The 17,156-nt window shown below is 44.9% G+C and overlaps 2 protein-coding genes across 4 annotated transcripts in view; one reads left to right on the top strand and one right to left on the bottom strand.

The window, feature by feature from the left end:
• The window catches only part of SMAD7 (SMAD family member 7), a 55,434-nt gene that overhangs the window by 25,026 nt on the left and 13,252 nt on the right, over positions 1–17,156 (bottom strand). For 2 of the 3 annotated variants that reach the window (XM_081319199.1, XM_081319201.1), the window contains exon 3: positions 16,883–16,957. The exons of the other annotated variant lie outside the window; for it this stretch is intronic. In XM_081319199.1, coding sequence (XP_081175325.1) covers positions 16,883–16,957 — 75 coding nt within the window. The remainder of the gene's footprint in view (positions 1–16,882; positions 16,958–17,156) is intronic. 3 annotated transcript variants of the gene reach the window in all.
• LOC308663058 (large ribosomal subunit protein eL33-like) lies at positions 891–1,279 on the top strand. The gene has a single exon (XM_081319202.1). The coding sequence runs from the start codon at positions 944–946 to the stop codon at positions 1,274–1,276; it is 333 nt and encodes a 110-aa protein (XP_081175328.1). The 5' UTR covers positions 891–943; the 3' UTR covers positions 1,277–1,279.

Raw genomic sequence — 17,156 nt, 5'->3', positions numbered from 1 at the left:
AGAGACAGGAGGCGTTGGGCCACGTTCAAGTGGAGGCGACTCTGCTATTCAAATATTTTTTCAAGTAATAAAAATAAAATCAAGCCTTCGGACAGGCTCTCTTTTTTGAACTGCGAGGGTCTTGAAGAGGTTAGTCTCCTCCATTTGGCCTTTTGTGATGCAACAGCCTCTCCAGTTTCTCCGGGGGTGTAAGTTACTAGGATGTGTTATGCAAACATAACCACCCCCATTATCTCATTAGATTGTTAACCCCTTAACAGCTACAGCCCAGGCCCAAGAATTGCAATCTAGTTGCAAAAAAAAGCATGATTTTTTTATTTTTATTTTACCATTTGGGGTAACTTCTGAAGAGGCTAATACTTGCTCCATAATATCCTCTCTACCTCTCTCACGATCATGCCCAATGTTCAAACGCTGGGTCTGCCACCTTGTGTATCTGCATGGCTGCCATTGATGGGTGGCCCATGTTTTTCAGGGATAGGCAACCTTGGCTCTTTTATGACTAGTGGACTTTTAACTCCTAGAATTCCTGAGCCAGGATGGCTCAGCTTGGAAACCTCTCCCTTTCCCCTCAGAATTCTGGGAGTTGAAGTCCACCAGTCATAAAAGAGCCAAGGTTGCCTACCCCTACTATAGGCTTTTGATTAATCAGTCACTCCAGTCCACGAGCAAGGATTAGGAACATGCCCTTTAATTCAGCGGGCTCACCATCACTTGAAGAAAAAAAAAACCTCCCAAATTACCACCTCAAGCCATAAAACAGCCTGACCCACTTTGCACCTCTACGCTGCCAGCTAAGACATCTGGAGAGCAAATGTAAAAAAGCCAAGATGGCAGCTACCATTGAGGGGCGGCCATCTTGATTTTTCCCTGCAGCTTGTCGCCGCCATTTTGGGGCACTGCTGCGGAGGCCTGCTGGAAACGGGACTTCTAAGGCAACACCATGACGGGCAGGCTGCGGTGCAAGGCCACTTTCGCTGGCTGTAAAGGAGGCCTCCGGAACCAGAGGGAGCAGAGGGCTCTGCTGAAAGTGGACGGCCTTTATTCCCGCAACAAGACGGAATTCTACTTGGGCAAAAAGTGTGCCTACATGTACAAAGCCAAAAACAACACAGTCACTCCCTGGGGAAAGCCCAACAGGACCAAAGCCATCTTGGGGAAGGTGACCTGGGCCCATGGAAACAGCAGCATGGTGCAAGCCAAATTCTGCTCCAACCTGCCCGCCAAAGCCATTGGACACCGGATCCGAGTGATGCTGTATCCATCCAGAGTCTAAATGTAGACTTGTTTCCTGTACTTCCAACTCTCTAGGCAACGATGGTACCTCTTTGGCCATCAAATGTTTGCCCCTTTTTGCACTAAGCTATGGCTTATTTCATCTTCGTTCCATTGGACAGGTGGAGTGGCTGATTCTCAACCAGGTCCTTGGTGCCCTCCGAGCTTGGTTGCTTTCTTGCAGAAATTGCATTAGCCAACTAGGTGACATCATCAGAGCAATAGCAACTGGTGTTACCTTGTTGAGAAATGAAACAACTGCCAAAAAAACATCCAAGTTCAAGAAGCACCAAGGACCCTACAATTCTGTGCTCTTCAGCTACAAATTTCTTCGCCTACTGCTACGGAGTTTTTAAACCATGGTTTTCACGCATGAACTGCTGTTGGTGTGCCACTCTTAAGCCCAATGAAACAAGTCACACAATGTTTGAGTCTTATGGGATGTCACACACAAAGCTGTTAGGTTTGCATAATCCGTCTCTCCTCCACAGTTCAGCAGAGATAAGAGATTGTATCGGCAGAATCTCACGCAATCACGCAACAAGGTTAACCTTGAAGGACATTTACCTCAAGGCCCAGGTAACTGAACAGCAGAGCCCATGAATGCAACTATTCCAGGGGTCTTCAAACTTGGCCCTTTTATGACTTGTGGACTTCAACTCCCAGAATTCCTCAGCCAGCATTGCTGGGTGAGGAATTCTGGGAGTTGAAGTCCACAAGTCATAAAAGGGCCAAGTCTGAAGACCCCTGAGCTATTCCAATGTGTCAGGATTTTAAAAAAATCCAGAGAGTTTACAGAAATCGGTGCATGCATCACACTTTATTACAGATTTTTGACTGTAATACTTTATTACAGATTTTTGACTGTAATATTACAGATTTTTACATCTCTTGTTAGCAGCCTTAACCAGGAAGATGTGAATGTCATCCAAAGCTATGGGATGGTGTTGCAGCAGGCAGAGATTCACACACACACACACACACACCTAGAATGACAACCAAAAGAAATATATTCCATGTAGGGCATTCTGATTAAAACTCCCTTGCACGAAGTTGTAGACACTGTGGCCCCACGTGATGAAACAACATACACATCCCCTGCAGGTTAACACCAAACAAAATGAAGAATACACCCAAGATTGTTAATGTTGCTTAAAAGAACTAATTAAAAGCCAGCGGCTAAAGATCCCAAGAGCTGCCAAGCTCTTCTGGTTCTCACCATTTTGCCAAGTGTCCTGAAACAACACCAGCCCACATTCTTGTTTTTAACAATGCAGTTCCTGAACTGTTTCCCAGCGACATTTTAGAACAAATTCTATGAAAGGGAAAACACACAAACACACACACCAGCAACCGGCCAGTAAAATGCCCAGTTATTTGGGTAAAAAGCTAAGGAAGTAAATATGAACTTTGCTTTCTTCCTGTGCCACAAGTTGAATGAAAGCCAGGTAAACTGCACTTAATATCATTCAACTGAAAATAAACTGCAAAAGGAAATTATCTGAGACGCTGGGCAGGAAGCCAGCCTGCCTTCCATGGGGCATATTCAATCCGATTCAAAAACGTGGCCCCAGCTGGCATGACCTTTGTGGAGGGTTGTTATGACTCCTTCTTGAATCTTGGGGGAAACTGAGGCCCAACAGTTGGGAAACAGTACTGAGAGGCTAGATTCCTGCATTTCTTCAACATCATCCATGTTGAGACTACCTTGAGACTCCAGAAAGAGTGCAAGGAAGAGCAATGAAGATGATCAGGGGGCTGGAGGCTAAAACAGGGGTCTTCAAACTTGGCCCTTTTATGACTTGTGGACTTCAACTCCCAGAATTCCTCAGCCAGCATGCCTGGCTGAGGAATTCTGGGAGTTGAAGTCCACAAGTCATAAAAGGGCCAAGTTTGAAGACCCCTGGGCTAAAACATAAGAACGGTTGCAGGAGTTGGGTAGGTCAAGTTTAATGAAGAGAAAGACCAGGGGTGATATGATAGCACATTCTGGGAGTTGAAGTCCACAAGTCATAAAAGGGCCAAGTTTGAAGAGCCCTGCCCTAGAGGCACAAACGATCAGGATCGAATTAACCCACTTTGGATACATTTATGAGAAGACCAAGCCGTCTGGAGAAAGGTCTGAAGAGAACAACCGGAAACAAAATGGATGGGTTCACATTAAAATGGTAATGGATACACCATTGGAAGAGCTGGAAGGTCAGATTAGGGCAATGCAGTTTAGGTTGGGACAATACGACAAGCTAGCTAAGTTCAGAGTTACCTGTTGCAACTCCAACAACTAATTATGAAATAGAAATTATAAAGCATGGAAGAATGACTGGAAGCAAAACCCATCAGAAATTATCCCTAAGCACCTGCGGGTTTGCATACACTTAATGAAAGGAACAATGAAGTTTCTTTGTGACACACAATATCCCACATAAATGCATTTAGAAGAAAAAAAAAAAACCACGGCTGGCATTCCAGGATGGCAGTCCATGTTATTAAGAGAAACTGCAGGAAATTTCCATTGTAAATTGAGTTTATTCCATAGCTTTTGAAGAAGCTTTGAGAAGACCAGGCTGAAAGGCCGAGAATGACTACATAATACGGCCTTCTGCAGCTTGATGGATTCCAGATGTGTTGAATTTCCTTCATCCTCCAGCCGCACGGTTATTGACTGTAAGAACTGGAGGAACAAGGAAAGCTGAGAAAAATTGCTTCATGGATTACCGGTATGTGTTTTTCCCCCCGACTTCCATCTTTTAGGCAGTAAATCTCAAGGTAGAAGTAATCCTCAACATACAGCCGTTCAGTTAGTGACTATTCAATGTCACAATAGCATTGGGGGAAAAAGTGGCTTAGGAGAGTTTTCCACACTTATGACCGTTGCAGCATCCCAAATGGTCACATGATCAAAATCCAGGTGCTTGGCAACTGTTTCATACTTATGACGGTTGCTGTGTCACCCCACCCCGGGACACTGACTCTTTAGGAATGTGGCTTCGATTCCCAGAATTTTTAGCCACGCCAGTTGCATAATTCCATAACTGGAAGATCACACATTTGAATGCAATAAACAGACTGACACATACTCAAGTTCTCCTTTTCCCCCAATTCAATAATAGCAACAGTCCTACTTAGGGCATCAATCACAGCTTCTCCTGGTGGAGTAGGGTTAAGCATGCGGCATTGCAGGCAAACTCTGCCCACAGCCTGGAGTTCGATCCTGATGGGGCTCAAGTTTGACTCAGCCTTCCATCCATCCGAGGTTGCTAAAATGAAGATTCAGATTGATGGGGGCAAATATGGTGACTCTGTAAACCGCTTAGAGAGGGCTGTAAAGCACTATGAAGCGGTATATAAGTCTAAGTGCTATTGCTATCACTCAGCACATAGAACAAGGAGATGCATGACTACTAAAGGTGGGAAGGGCACACATGAGAACACAGAGTATCCACAAATTTATATATGATCCTATTATATATGATGCAAAGAGAGGATTGTGTCGCTTATGCTTGAGGACATTCTGACACAATCCCAGCTTGTGCTAAACATCCATGGTAGAGAATTCTGCTTCAAGGACCTACACTGCACACTGGCAGGACTCCCACACTGCATTAACCCACAATTTGTGGAATAAACCTCAACTGTCTAGACCAGGGGTCTCCAACCCCTGGTCTATGGACCAGTACCAGCATGCCAGCAACCGGACCACACAAGCAAGCAGAGCCCCATCTGTGGGATGCAGGCAGCACACAAAACCATGCACCCTCCAGTCCGTGGAAAAATCTCTCTCCACGGAACTGGTCCCTGGTGCCCAAAAGGTTGGGGGCCTCTGGTCTAGACCAGGGGTCCCAACCCCCGGTCCGTGGACCAGTACCAGGCCACAGCATGCCAGCCACCCATCCGCACAAACAAAGCCCCATCCACGAGACAGCACATAATACCACACACACACACACACACACACACACACACACACACACACACACGGTCCACGGAAAAACCTCTCTCCACGGAACCGGTCCCTGGTGCCCAAAAGATTGGGGAACTCTGGTCTAGACTCATACTTTGCGTTCAGCCTTGAACCACAGTTTAGCAGTTATGAAGTGTACATTCAGACATTAACGCCAAGTGAAACAAACTACACAATTTCTATAGTACCGTGTGTTGCCTCAATAAAGGCAGTCCTGGATGTATGTTAGCGACTATTCTGCTACGGCGAATCCCAAAAGAGGGATTTGTCACCCCGATCAGAAATTCTGACATTGCTGTATTTACAGCTGTTTGCACGATCCCATTTTGCCAGATTTTTACTGAAAAGCACACCGCAGCGAACAACAGCTTTGCTTAATGACCGCAGTATTCGCTTAATGACTGCCACAGAAAAGGCCTTAGAATCAGATCAAATATGTGGCCAACTTGTTTTATGACTTATAACCACAATGGGCGGGCTCCATTACGGTTGTAACTCAAGGATGATCTGTGCTCACACTGTTGATGACTTGTGGACTTCAACTCCCAGAATTCCTGAGCCAGCCATGCATGGCTGGCTCAGGAATTCTGGGAGTTGAAGTCCACAAGTCCTAAAGGGGCCATCGCTTCCACCCTATTTTCCATCTTACATAACCAGTCACTACTTTGTTTTATTTTAAGCAGAGTGGAAACCTGTCACTATTTTTTTTGAGGAAAAAGGAAATTGGGAATCTTAAGTACCTGGTGAGGCAGAGAAGATATTTCAGCTCCCTCCTCTCTTCCTCACTTGCTCTCCTCTCCAACCGCAACTATTTAAAATTATCCATCTGACTCAGTTGCCAACCCTTACATGTTGAAGGAAACCATCTCAAATGCTGAAGTTTTCACCACTTCCTCTGGGTAAATTTTATTTAGCTGGCAGATACGTAAATAAATTCGCGCTCGCAACTTCAGGGCCGTGTTAAGACTTTTAAAACACACCTCTATATATTGCGAAGCCGGGATCTTTGAAAAAGATGCTTGCAAGAGAATTGTATTTGCCCAACATTGGAAAAATGAAAACTTACCAGCTGAAGAAGTACTAAGTAATTCTAGAGTGTGCATAAATGGATAGATTGACTTTAAAGATAAAAGAGAAAGAAGACACGGTGTACTTTAGAATGTGGGATATTTTCTATCAGTGGCTAGAAAAACGAGTTAGAGAGAAAGGAACGTGATATGTAATTTTGAATATGATAATTAACTATTATCTATTATTCTTTGTTAAATACATGAACCCAAACAATTATGCTGTTTGTTAAATATTGAGAATGTTATTTGGAAAAACCCCAACCCTAACCCTAATCCTAACCCAGGGGTGTCAAACTCGCGACGTCACGTGACAACGTGCGATATATTAGAGCTTTTTCCCCATTGCCGGCAATGGGGTGCGGTTTTGTTGTGATGCGTCCGGCCCGCGGGCTGGCAGTTTGACACCCCTATCTTAACCCAAATCCCAACACCAACCCCACCTTATTCCTAACCCTATAAAAACTAATAAAATCTATACAAAAAAAAAAAAGAAAAAGATGCTTGCAAGGTCTACAAATGCTACGAAGAAGCTTGAAAAACATAAATTAAAGGCCTCAGAGGGATGTGACATGTAGACAGGCAAAAAGCTGCATGAGAAAACCACTCACCAATTTTTTACTTCGATCTTGATAGCAAGGGCTGTTTAATAAGGAGAGTATGACTTTTTTTCCTCCCTCTCTCACTGCAACTAAAATCCAGCGAATTCCCACCAAATGCTGGCCCTTTGTTATTAATGGCTCCAATCCAGATAAGCCATGAATTTTAGATACCCAATGAATTTTAAATTGGTCGCAACTAACTCCACTGCTTCCATGGAATTTGAGCTATAATATTCTCCACACTTACCTAGGACTCATGAAGCATTGGCCAAATATAACAATCTCTCATGCCAAGCTGGGATATTTTGAATCCCACTCTAAGTTACGAGCAACTTTAATTGGACTACGGCCAGTACTATAAACAATTAAACAAAAATATTTTATCAACGGGGGTCTCATACCAGCAGGGGTCAAAAAGCCAAAATGGGGCTATGCCTGCACAACTGACACTTTTTTAAAAATAAACTTATTCCTTTTTAACATGTCAGGACAAGAGAAGTGGGACTTTAATTGCATCGTTGCCGCTGCCATCTTGGTTTCCCCCCCCTTTGCAAGCACCCATCTCATAAATTTCAATGAAGATGAAATCAAGAACAGCTGCGGTGGATTAATGCAATCATTGGAAAAAAAATCAGAACTGGGGATTCTTTATTTAAATAACTGTTAATCAAGTTCTTCAATTTGCTTTACCTCCCAAAGGAGCATGTTAGTCTTTCTTCCACAGCGGGAGTAAAAGTTAAAAGCCTCAAGATGGTTCATTTTAAAAGGGAGTACAGATAGTTCTCGGCTTACGACCACAGCACAGCCCAAAATTTATGTTGCTAAGCGAGTCATTCATTAAGTGAGTTTTGCCCCATTTTACGACAGTTGTTAAGTGAATAAACTGCAGTTGTTAAGTTAGTAACACGGTTGTTAAGTGGATCTGGCTTCCCCAGTTGACTTTGCTGGTAAGAAGGCTGCAAAAGGGGATCAGATGGCCGAGGGACACGGCAACTGTCATAAGTATGAGCCAGTTGCCAAGTGTCTGAATTTTGATCAGGTGAGATGCTGCAATGGTTGTTAAGTGGGAAAAACAGTCGCTTTTTTCAGTTGTAACTTCGAATGGCCGCTAAACCAATTGTAAGTCAGGAGTCTTCAAACCTGGCCCTTTGACTTCAACTCCATCAAAGGGCCAGGTTTGAAGACCCCTGCTGTAGGTCTTCAATGTGTTCTTCTAACACGGTCCGTGAAAATTGTGCAAATGTTTTCAAAACGAACAATGGAGAATGTCTGTTGCACACTTAGAGCAGTCCTTAAGTATAGTCTATATGGAAGTAACACTGGAGGAAAAAAAAGGGGCCAGGTAGATTTCAAGTTCAAAACTTAAAAAACGACATGAAATGACTCTCCCAATTCCCAGTCTCTCTTTGTAAGAAATGTTGACTTGGCCACACTGTAGGATCAGAAGATGAGGAAGGGAATTCTTGCCCCTTTTCCTAGCCTGTTTTACCTCAAAGGCACGATGTCTCTCCGATAACCTTCTCCTTTTGTGGACAGGCCTATTTTTTTAGCTAAGCCATTTCAGGCCTCTTCCCCCCCCCCACCCCCAGCTTCTATTGCAGAAATTCAAGCAACAATTACAAATCATCTCCAGCTTGTTTATTTAGAGAGTGGCTTACTTATTATATGGGCACGGTGGATTTCCACAAATACCAAATAAAGAGGTTTGAGGAGGACGGGAAGACTTAGCAGAGGCCTGTAGTAAGCAAAGACAAGCGGGTTTTTCTTTATTATAAAGGTATTGGTTGGTGTTTAACATAAAAGGGAAAGGACTGAAATATAATTAACATTTGTAGGCTGAATCTGAGAGGTGGACACATAGCAATCTCCACCACCCACGTGGTAGCCAAGAATGGGGGGGGGGAAGGAAATTATGGTGAAAAGACACAGACAGGCAAGGAGATGAATGTTTATCTCTTCATAATGGGCTCAGCAAGGATCAAAAGCCAGACAGGATTTCTCCAGAATTACTTTCCCTCTTATAACGAAAGACAATCAACCAACTGCTCTTCAAAAGTTTCTTAAAAAAAATAGTGAATGGAAGAATAATTAAACCTATGCGATGTGTGAGCTGATCTGAAAGCAACAACAACAACAACAACAAAGGTGGAAGGGACCTTGGAGGTCATCTAGTCCAGCCCCCTGCTCAGGCAGGAGAACCTATACCATTTCAGAGAAATGGCTGTCCAGTCTCTTCTTGAAAACTTCAAGTGTTGAAGCATTCACCGCTTCTGGAGGCAGGTGGTTCCCCTGGTTAATTTTTACATTATGAGACATCAACTTACAACTGTTTGTTTAGTGATCGTTCAAAGTTACGCCACTGACCAAAAAAATGACTTACGACAGTTTTTCACACTTACAACCATTGCAGCAACTATGATCACATGATCAGGTGCCTGACATTTATTTATGACGGTTGTAGTGTTGTGTAACCCCCTCTTCCGACAAGCCAGGTCAAGCACATTCACTTAACAACCGTGTTACTGACTTAACAACAGCAGCAATTCAGTTACCAGCTGTGGCGATGGCAAAAAGGGGCAAAATTCACTTCCCTGTCTCGCTTAAGCAAAAGGAACTTGAGTCAATTGTAGTCGTAAGTCAAGCACTACCTGTAATTCTTCTGCCTTAACAATTAAGAGTATTTTATCAAGATCACATGAAACATTAATAGCACTTTGCAAGGCCTTGGTAAGGCCACACTTGGAATACGGCATCCAGTTTTGGTCACCACGCTGTAGAAAAGATGTTGAGACTCTAGAAAGAGTGCAGAGAAGAGCAACAAAGATGATCAGGGGACTGGAGGGTAAAACATATAAGCAACGCTTGCTGGAATTGGGAATGTCTACTTTAATGAAAAAAAGGACTAGGGGAGACATGGAAGCAGCCTTCCAGTATCTCAGGGACTGCCCCAAAGAAGAGGGAGTCAAGCTATTCTCCAAAGCACCTGAAAGCAGGACAAGAAGCAACGGATGGAAACTAGTCAAGGAGAGAAGCAACCTGGAACTAAGGAGAAACTTCCTGGCAGTTGGAACAATTAACCAGTGGAACAACCGGCCTCCAGAAGTGGTGAATGCTCCAACACTGGAAGTTTTTAAGAAGAGACTGGACAGCCATTTGTCTGAAATGGTATAGGCCAAGGTTGCCTACCCCTGGTATAGGCTTTCCTGCCTGAGCAGGGGGCTGGACTAGATGACCTCAAGGGTCCCTTCAAGCTTTATTATCACTAAAGGTGCAACTTTCAAGCTACCCAGAAACCAGCCTTGAGGTTTTGGCATCTCACAAAACAAGAGAGGAGTAAGATAGAACAATTATGCAAATGGGAAGCTCAACTCATTTACCCTGACTTAGCTTATTCTCTCTTCCTTCCAAGTATCCTCATTTGCCCAGGGTGACATCACTGCCAGTGTCCTAATACTTGCTTTCATCAGAATTTATCTTACTAAGATAGTTACAAGGAACAGTAGCAGGTGATGAAGTCCCTGATACGGAAAAATATTTTTAAAGGAAAGTCTCTCCCTACTCCAAGTCATTCTGACAAGTCTTTTCTACCCCCAGGGAAATGTCAAGTTTCAACTCAACTGCTGATAACTGGGAGAAGATTCAACTGGACTCCAGGCTCTTCCAAGCTGCTAAATCACTCAAGCCAGACTGGGATGTAATTGGAAATACAATGGGAACAGGCCCTTGAAATTGAAGCACGAACACAGAATAGCTGCAAACAACCTTGATTAAATATCTGCCGTCCAGTCAGGCATTGCTAAAATAAGGGCGTTCCTTTGCATGCACTAAGATGGCTAGATAACCTTCCTCCAACCTTGCTTGGGAATGAAACACTGAATTTATGTTTGCAGGAGGAAAAGCAGGCTAGCTTCCAGCAATGCACAGGAACAGCTTCGTGGGAAAACAAATATGTGCGCAAACATTAACTGGTCTACAAGCCAAATACACAAGAGGACGCAGCGCTATTCCAGAAAGCCACTGGAGAGCTGTCCGTGAATCCAGGCAGTCCTCCGACTTACGACCGTTCAAAGTTACAACAGCACTGGGGGGAAAAGTGATTTATAACCATTTTTTTCACACCTATGACCACTGCAGCATCCTCATATATATGACGGCTGCTGTGCCCTGGGGTCCCCTTTTGCGACCCTCTAACAAACGAAGTCACTGAACTAACTTAACAATTGCAGTGATCCACTTAACAACTGTGGCAAGGAAGGTTGGTGAAACTCGCTTAACAAGCGTCTCGCTTAGCAATGGAAACTTTGGACTCAGATATGGGGAATCCATAACCAAGGTGGCCAATGGCTCCTTCTTTGGAGATCTGGCTGAAAATCAGAAGGTGTCCTGCTTTTTTTTTAACCAGGATAAGACACACACCCCTCTTTCCTTCCCCCTCCCCAATGCATGGGAGGTCACTGCAACCTAGGAATCTATACACACACACACACACACACACACACACACACACACACACTACTACTGTTCTGGACGGCACAGTAAACATTATCCATTCCTGCTCCGAAGACATAAAGCAGGCATTGAATTAAGGAGGGAGGGAGGGGAAGACTAGCTGAGATTTACCCCAGGAGGAGAGGATTAAGGGAGAAACAAAGTGGGGGGGGAGACAGATCCAAGCCACAAATTCCACCCTTTTCCTCAAATTGAGGCTTTAACCTTTTAGAAGATGCTCCACTAAGAAAACAGGAGTGGAACTCGGTCCCAGGAATTCGGTTTGGCTGGTCTGCCCAAGTTCCTTCCCCTCCCCGCCTATTTCCTTCCCCGTTTATTTTTCCAAGCGCCCCAGATGACATGAAAGAGCATCACGGAGGGAATGATAGGTCACTGCCTGCTGGAACCGGTCCTTTGTGAAGACACCCCCCCACTCAAGTCCTGACATCCCTCCCCTCCCTACCACCTTCCTGCGGACACCTTCCCTTTTCCCCAGCTCCAAGAATCACAGCCCCGACTCCCAGGAGTTTTCCACCCTTCCCATCCTGAACTGAGCTTCATTCATTAGCTGGCACGATGGAGGGACGACCGCCAACAGAAGAAGACGACGTGAAGGACAAGGTCAGGGTGGCTATTTTTCAAGAGCGGCCTCCATCTCTTTGGCTCGGCCTTCTAACGCAGATCGCCCACACAAGCCCTGCACACCTCCTTCCCAGCTCAGCCCCATAAAGCAGAGCAAAATCCTTCTTCTGAGCCAGAGGCCCCCAACCTTCGGGGCACCAGGGACCAGTTCCATGGAGGAAGGTTTTTCCACGGACCGCAGGGTGCGTGGTTTTGTATGCTGCCTGCATACCGCGGAGGGGGCTTTGCTTGTTTGTGCGGACCGGTCGCTGGCGTGCCAGGGACCGATACAGCGTTGGGGACCCCTGCCCTACATGCTTGCAAAGTTGGTTTAGAAACTATAACAATATATCCTAATCCAGAGGTCCCCAAACTTTGGGTGCCAGGGACCGGTTCCGTGGAGGGAGGTTTACCCACGGACCGGAGGGGGCCTGGTTTTGTGTGCTGCCTGCATCCCGCGGAGGGGGCTTTGCTTGTTTGTGCGGACCGGTTGCTGGCATGCTGCGGCCCAGTACTGGTCCACGGACTTGGGGGATTGGGGACCCCTGTTCTAAGCATCCAAGAGAACATCAGTTTTGCTTTGGTTTCTTCAAGCAAATGGCCCTCAGGTGTGAGAAAATGCGTATCCTCCGAAGCCCACCCACCTTCTTCCACACATACAGGTAGGTAATCCTCAACTTACAACAGTTCATTTAGTCACCCTTCGCTGGGGAAAAAAAACCGACTTAGGACTTAACAACTGCAACGGTTCACTTTAACAACTCTGGCAAGACAAGCGGTAAAATGGGGCAAAACTTGCTTAACAAATGTCTCACTTAGTAACAGTAATGTTCAGTTCAATTGTGGTTGTACATCGAGGACCACCTGTGTGCACTGAAGGGCGATTTATTCCGACGACAATGCACACGCCCAGCTTATAGGAAAAACGAATATGTGTGCAACCATCTAGATCAGGAGTGGGGAAACCTGGCTCTTTTATGACTGGTGGACTCCTGAGCCAGCATGGCTGTCTCAGGAATTCTGGGAGTTGAAGTCCACAACATCCCTGGGTCTAGATAGTCTACAAGCCCTCATTCTGCAAACACTCAAAAAGGATGCAGGACTACTCTGGAAAGCCATCTGAAGGCTTCCTGATGAAGAGAGAGAGAGCGTATCTGATTTGCACCCGGAACAGTCTCTTTTTATTTCCCAGGTTGACATCTGCAGCGAAGGCAACCACGGAATCCTTGTTAGAGAGCTGGTTGCAATTCAGAACGTGGCCAGTTCAGAAAAGGCAGTTTCTACCCACTTCAAAAACATATGAAAGGGTTTGAAAAGCAGGGGGGAAGGGGGAAAAAAAGGGAGAGGCATGTTTGCTTTTCTGTAACCCATCCCCTAATTACACTTCAGTTAAGTTATTACAACTTTTCACTGCAGATAAAAGTAGCCCAGATGTCTGATAACCACTCATTAAAAAAAAAACCCTGTTCAAACACACTTTCCAGCAAGCTATCTCAAGGGAAAGAAAGAAAGAAAGAAAGAAAGAAAGAAAGAAAGAAAGAAAGAAAGAAAGAAAGAAAGAAAGAAAGAAAGAAAGAAAGAAAGAAAGAAAGAAAGAAAGAGGAAGGAAGGAAGGAAAGAAGGAAGGAAGGAAGGAAGGAAGGAAGGAAGGAAGGAAGGAAGGAAGGAAGGAAGAAAGAAAGAAAGAAAGAAAGACAGAAAGAAAGACAGAAAGAAAAGAATCAACGAACATTTAGCACTTTCAAGAACTCCTATATGAAATCTTGGCCAATGGGATGGATCACAGTTCCACATGTAAAAACAGACAACCTGGCTTGCGGATGTTTCCACCACCTTCCTAAGTTAGGGAACTTTCAGGATCTGTTCCAGATTTATCAGAATCCTCTTCTTTGTCCCTCGAACCATCCCCTCCTCTTCGTTAAACCTAATTGCAAAAATTATTATTAACCGTTATTAGGTTGGGTTGGCTTCATCTAGGCCAAGGGCCTTCAAACCTGGCCCTTTTATGACTTGTGGACTTCAACTCCCAGAATTCCTCAGCCAGCCACAGCCTGGCTGAGGAATTCTGGGAGTTGAAGTCCACAAGTCATAAAAGGGCCAAGTTTGAAGGCCCCTGGTATAGGGTCTCTACAAGGCCAGAACAAAGGGACAGAGGCCCTGCAGAATAAGGGAGAGGGGGATCAACATTGCAAGGACGAAAACATTCAGAAAAAGCATCTTTATTATTCCTCCCCCCCCACCCTTAAGAGTTATGCTAAGGCTTTTCTCTTAAGAAAGCTTTGTGCTACCAGGCCAGCAATCTGATTTCCTGCTCCCCCTGAAAAAAACACAACACCCCACCCTTCCTTTTCAGCAGCAGACGAGACAAGATGTTATCAATTCACAAACCTTTTAAAAAGAGGCTCCTTCTAAAAGTTAAGTCTTGGTTTGCTTATTTCATGTGGTATCCTGCGGAACCGAACTCCACCCTCCGGCATATTTCTTTTTTTTCCCCCTCTCCTTTTCAAACTATTTAGCATTCTTATTGTACAGCCTGGTTTTTTTTTTCCTTCTTTGGTCTTGAGGCTTCCCCCCCCCCCTTAACCTTCTACACAAGAAGGTTGAAAGGGAATACATGGGTTTTTTTAAAAGAAGGGGGGGGACCCTCACTTCTCTTTTTTTCCTTCCCTTCTGATTAATTCTTATTAGCTGCCTTTGAACACACAGAATTCTCTCCTCTCAAATAACACGCGGAGGGTATATATTACGTTAGGGGGGAAAAACAGCAGACAAGATTCGCATAAACACAGGCCATGCTGAAAGCAATTCCTAGACTGGAAAAGCCCACACGTACAAACAGACACACAAATGTTGAGCACACACTTACTTGGGATAGGGGGGAAGGACAGTCTTTTGACATTCCAGTTGTAAACTAATGTTCAGCTTTTCTATAAACCCAACAAGGATTCCTTGGCCAAAGAAAACTATCTTTCAAGAGATACGCAAGTCCAAGCGAGTATTTTGGGGGGCATTAGCAAAAAGCTACTAAGGGTTTGCAGGCTGCATCACAACAGCAGATGGGAGAGAACTACAAGGCCTTCAGTGGAAGGGGGGGGGCTGGTTATACAGGTAGTCCCCCCCCCGCGACTTACGATCACAATTGAGCCCAACATTTCTGATGTTAACTGAGACATTTTATTAAGCGGGGTTTTGCCCCATTTTACGACCTTTGTTAAGTGAATCACTGCAGTTGATAAAAGTCAGTCAACCCAGCTGGCTTCCCCAATGATTTTGCTTGGCCAAAGGTTGCAAAAGGTGACCACAAGACCTTGACACACAGCAATGGTCATAAGAATGAACCAGCTGCCAAACATCTACGGCAGGGGTCTTCAAACTTGGCCCTTTTATGACTTGTGGACTTCAGCTCCCAGAATCCCCCAGCCAGTATGGTTCGGGGAGCGGGGGAAAGAAAGCTAATCTTAAAATGTTCTTTTCCACCTTCTCCTCCTCCTCCTCCTCCTCAGCCATTCCCAGATTAAATTGCAAGCCACCAAAATGCCTTACACCCAAAACCTTAATCACCAGAAGCCAGCCTTGACTTGCAGACTTGCAGAAAGCAGGAGACTGCTCTGGCACACCCTTACGGTGGACAGTATATAATTTAGCTCTCTGTGCATAAATCACACAGGCAGACGTTGCCTTTAGCTAAGTGTGGTACTGCCAGCTTGCCAACATCATTGTCTAGGCTCAGATACAGCTCTCAACAAGGGAGGACAGATAGAAGCTTGCAAGACCAGTAATGTGATATATGACCATCTTAATTCCACAGCTGCTAAAACTGGGTCTTATAGCCGTGACACCGGAGGCCAGCCAGATGTTGCTAAACTACCATTCCCATGAATGGCTATTTTTTGCTAAGGATGCCGGGTGGTAAACAAAAATGAAAGTAGACAGACCAGGCTACAGAAAACTCACTCATGTTCCTGGCCGGTAGGACTGAATTGCAACACATTTAAAAGTACTCAGAAATAATCAAAATCTGGAACATCCAAGGTTAAGTAGTCTCACCACGCATACTCTTACATAAACTGGGAGATTTTTCAGATATGAACCCGTGGGAGAAAAAGACTCCTAGCAGAAACGCAAAGTAACTGACCTATTGGCAACCTTTCGTGAAAATGCAACGGAGGATTTCAAATCACCAGCAAAATGCAAACTATTTATGTCTGAAAAACGGGGAATTCTGCACAACAATCCATTCAACATCTGCTCATTGAGGAGATCCGTCAGCGTGCTTACATACTTCCTCTTCATCCCCAACACTGGTGAACACACATCAGCTGTCCAACCCCTGCCGTTCACAGATGGTACAAAACCATTTCCAAAATTTCTAAGTCTCAAGGGAAACCCAGCTAAGGTTTTCATTCCTGGAAAAGCATCAGATCAATTCTAGCTGGCAACAGAGGTTTCTAGCTGGCAACAGAGGTTACACGAGGATGCTGCTTGCAACACAGATTCACAGGTAGGTGGCAAAGAGCCATCAAGGTGTGTGTGTCTCAACCTTGTCAACTTTTTAGGATCTATGGACTTCAACTCCCAGAAGTCCCCAGCCAGCTGGGAGGTTGAACTCCACCCATCCTAAGGTTGACACAGTTAAGAAACACGTGCCCTTCAGTAGCATTTCTCCATCTTATCAACTTTAGGATAGGTGGACGTCAACTCCTTAAATTCTCCAGCCAGCATGGCTGGCTGGGGAATTCTGGGAAGTTCAAGTCCATCTATCTTAAACTTTCCAGGGTTGGGGAACATTACTCCAGAGGTTCAACCTCCTTTGTTAGAAAAAACACCCGCAACAACGGAAGGGGCACAGAATAGATCTCAAGGCTTACCTGCAAGCCCCTCAGGGGCCAGAAAATTACTTCCCCTCGTTTCGGTGGAAGAAGGCACAGATTCTGGACAACTTGCTGCAAGACAAAAACGAATGGAGAAATAAGAACGACGCGACTGTGCCCCCTTCCCCAATTCTTTCAAGACCCCAACAGGGACATTAGTCCCTAGCTCAGAGGAAGCACATTCCACGGAGTTGACTAGGAAGCAGATTACTAATTGTCTGCCCGGATCTATGTTTCATGCAACATCCACCCTCGGCCTTCACCGGCACGT

Source organism: Vipera berus (assembly GCF_964194415.1).
Source record: "Vipera berus genome assembly, chromosome: 2".
Lineage (NCBI taxonomy): Eukaryota > Metazoa > Chordata > Lepidosauria > Squamata > Viperidae > Vipera > Vipera berus.
Note: the sequence above shows the minus strand (reverse complement) of the source record. Positions and strands in the feature narration are given on the sequence as shown.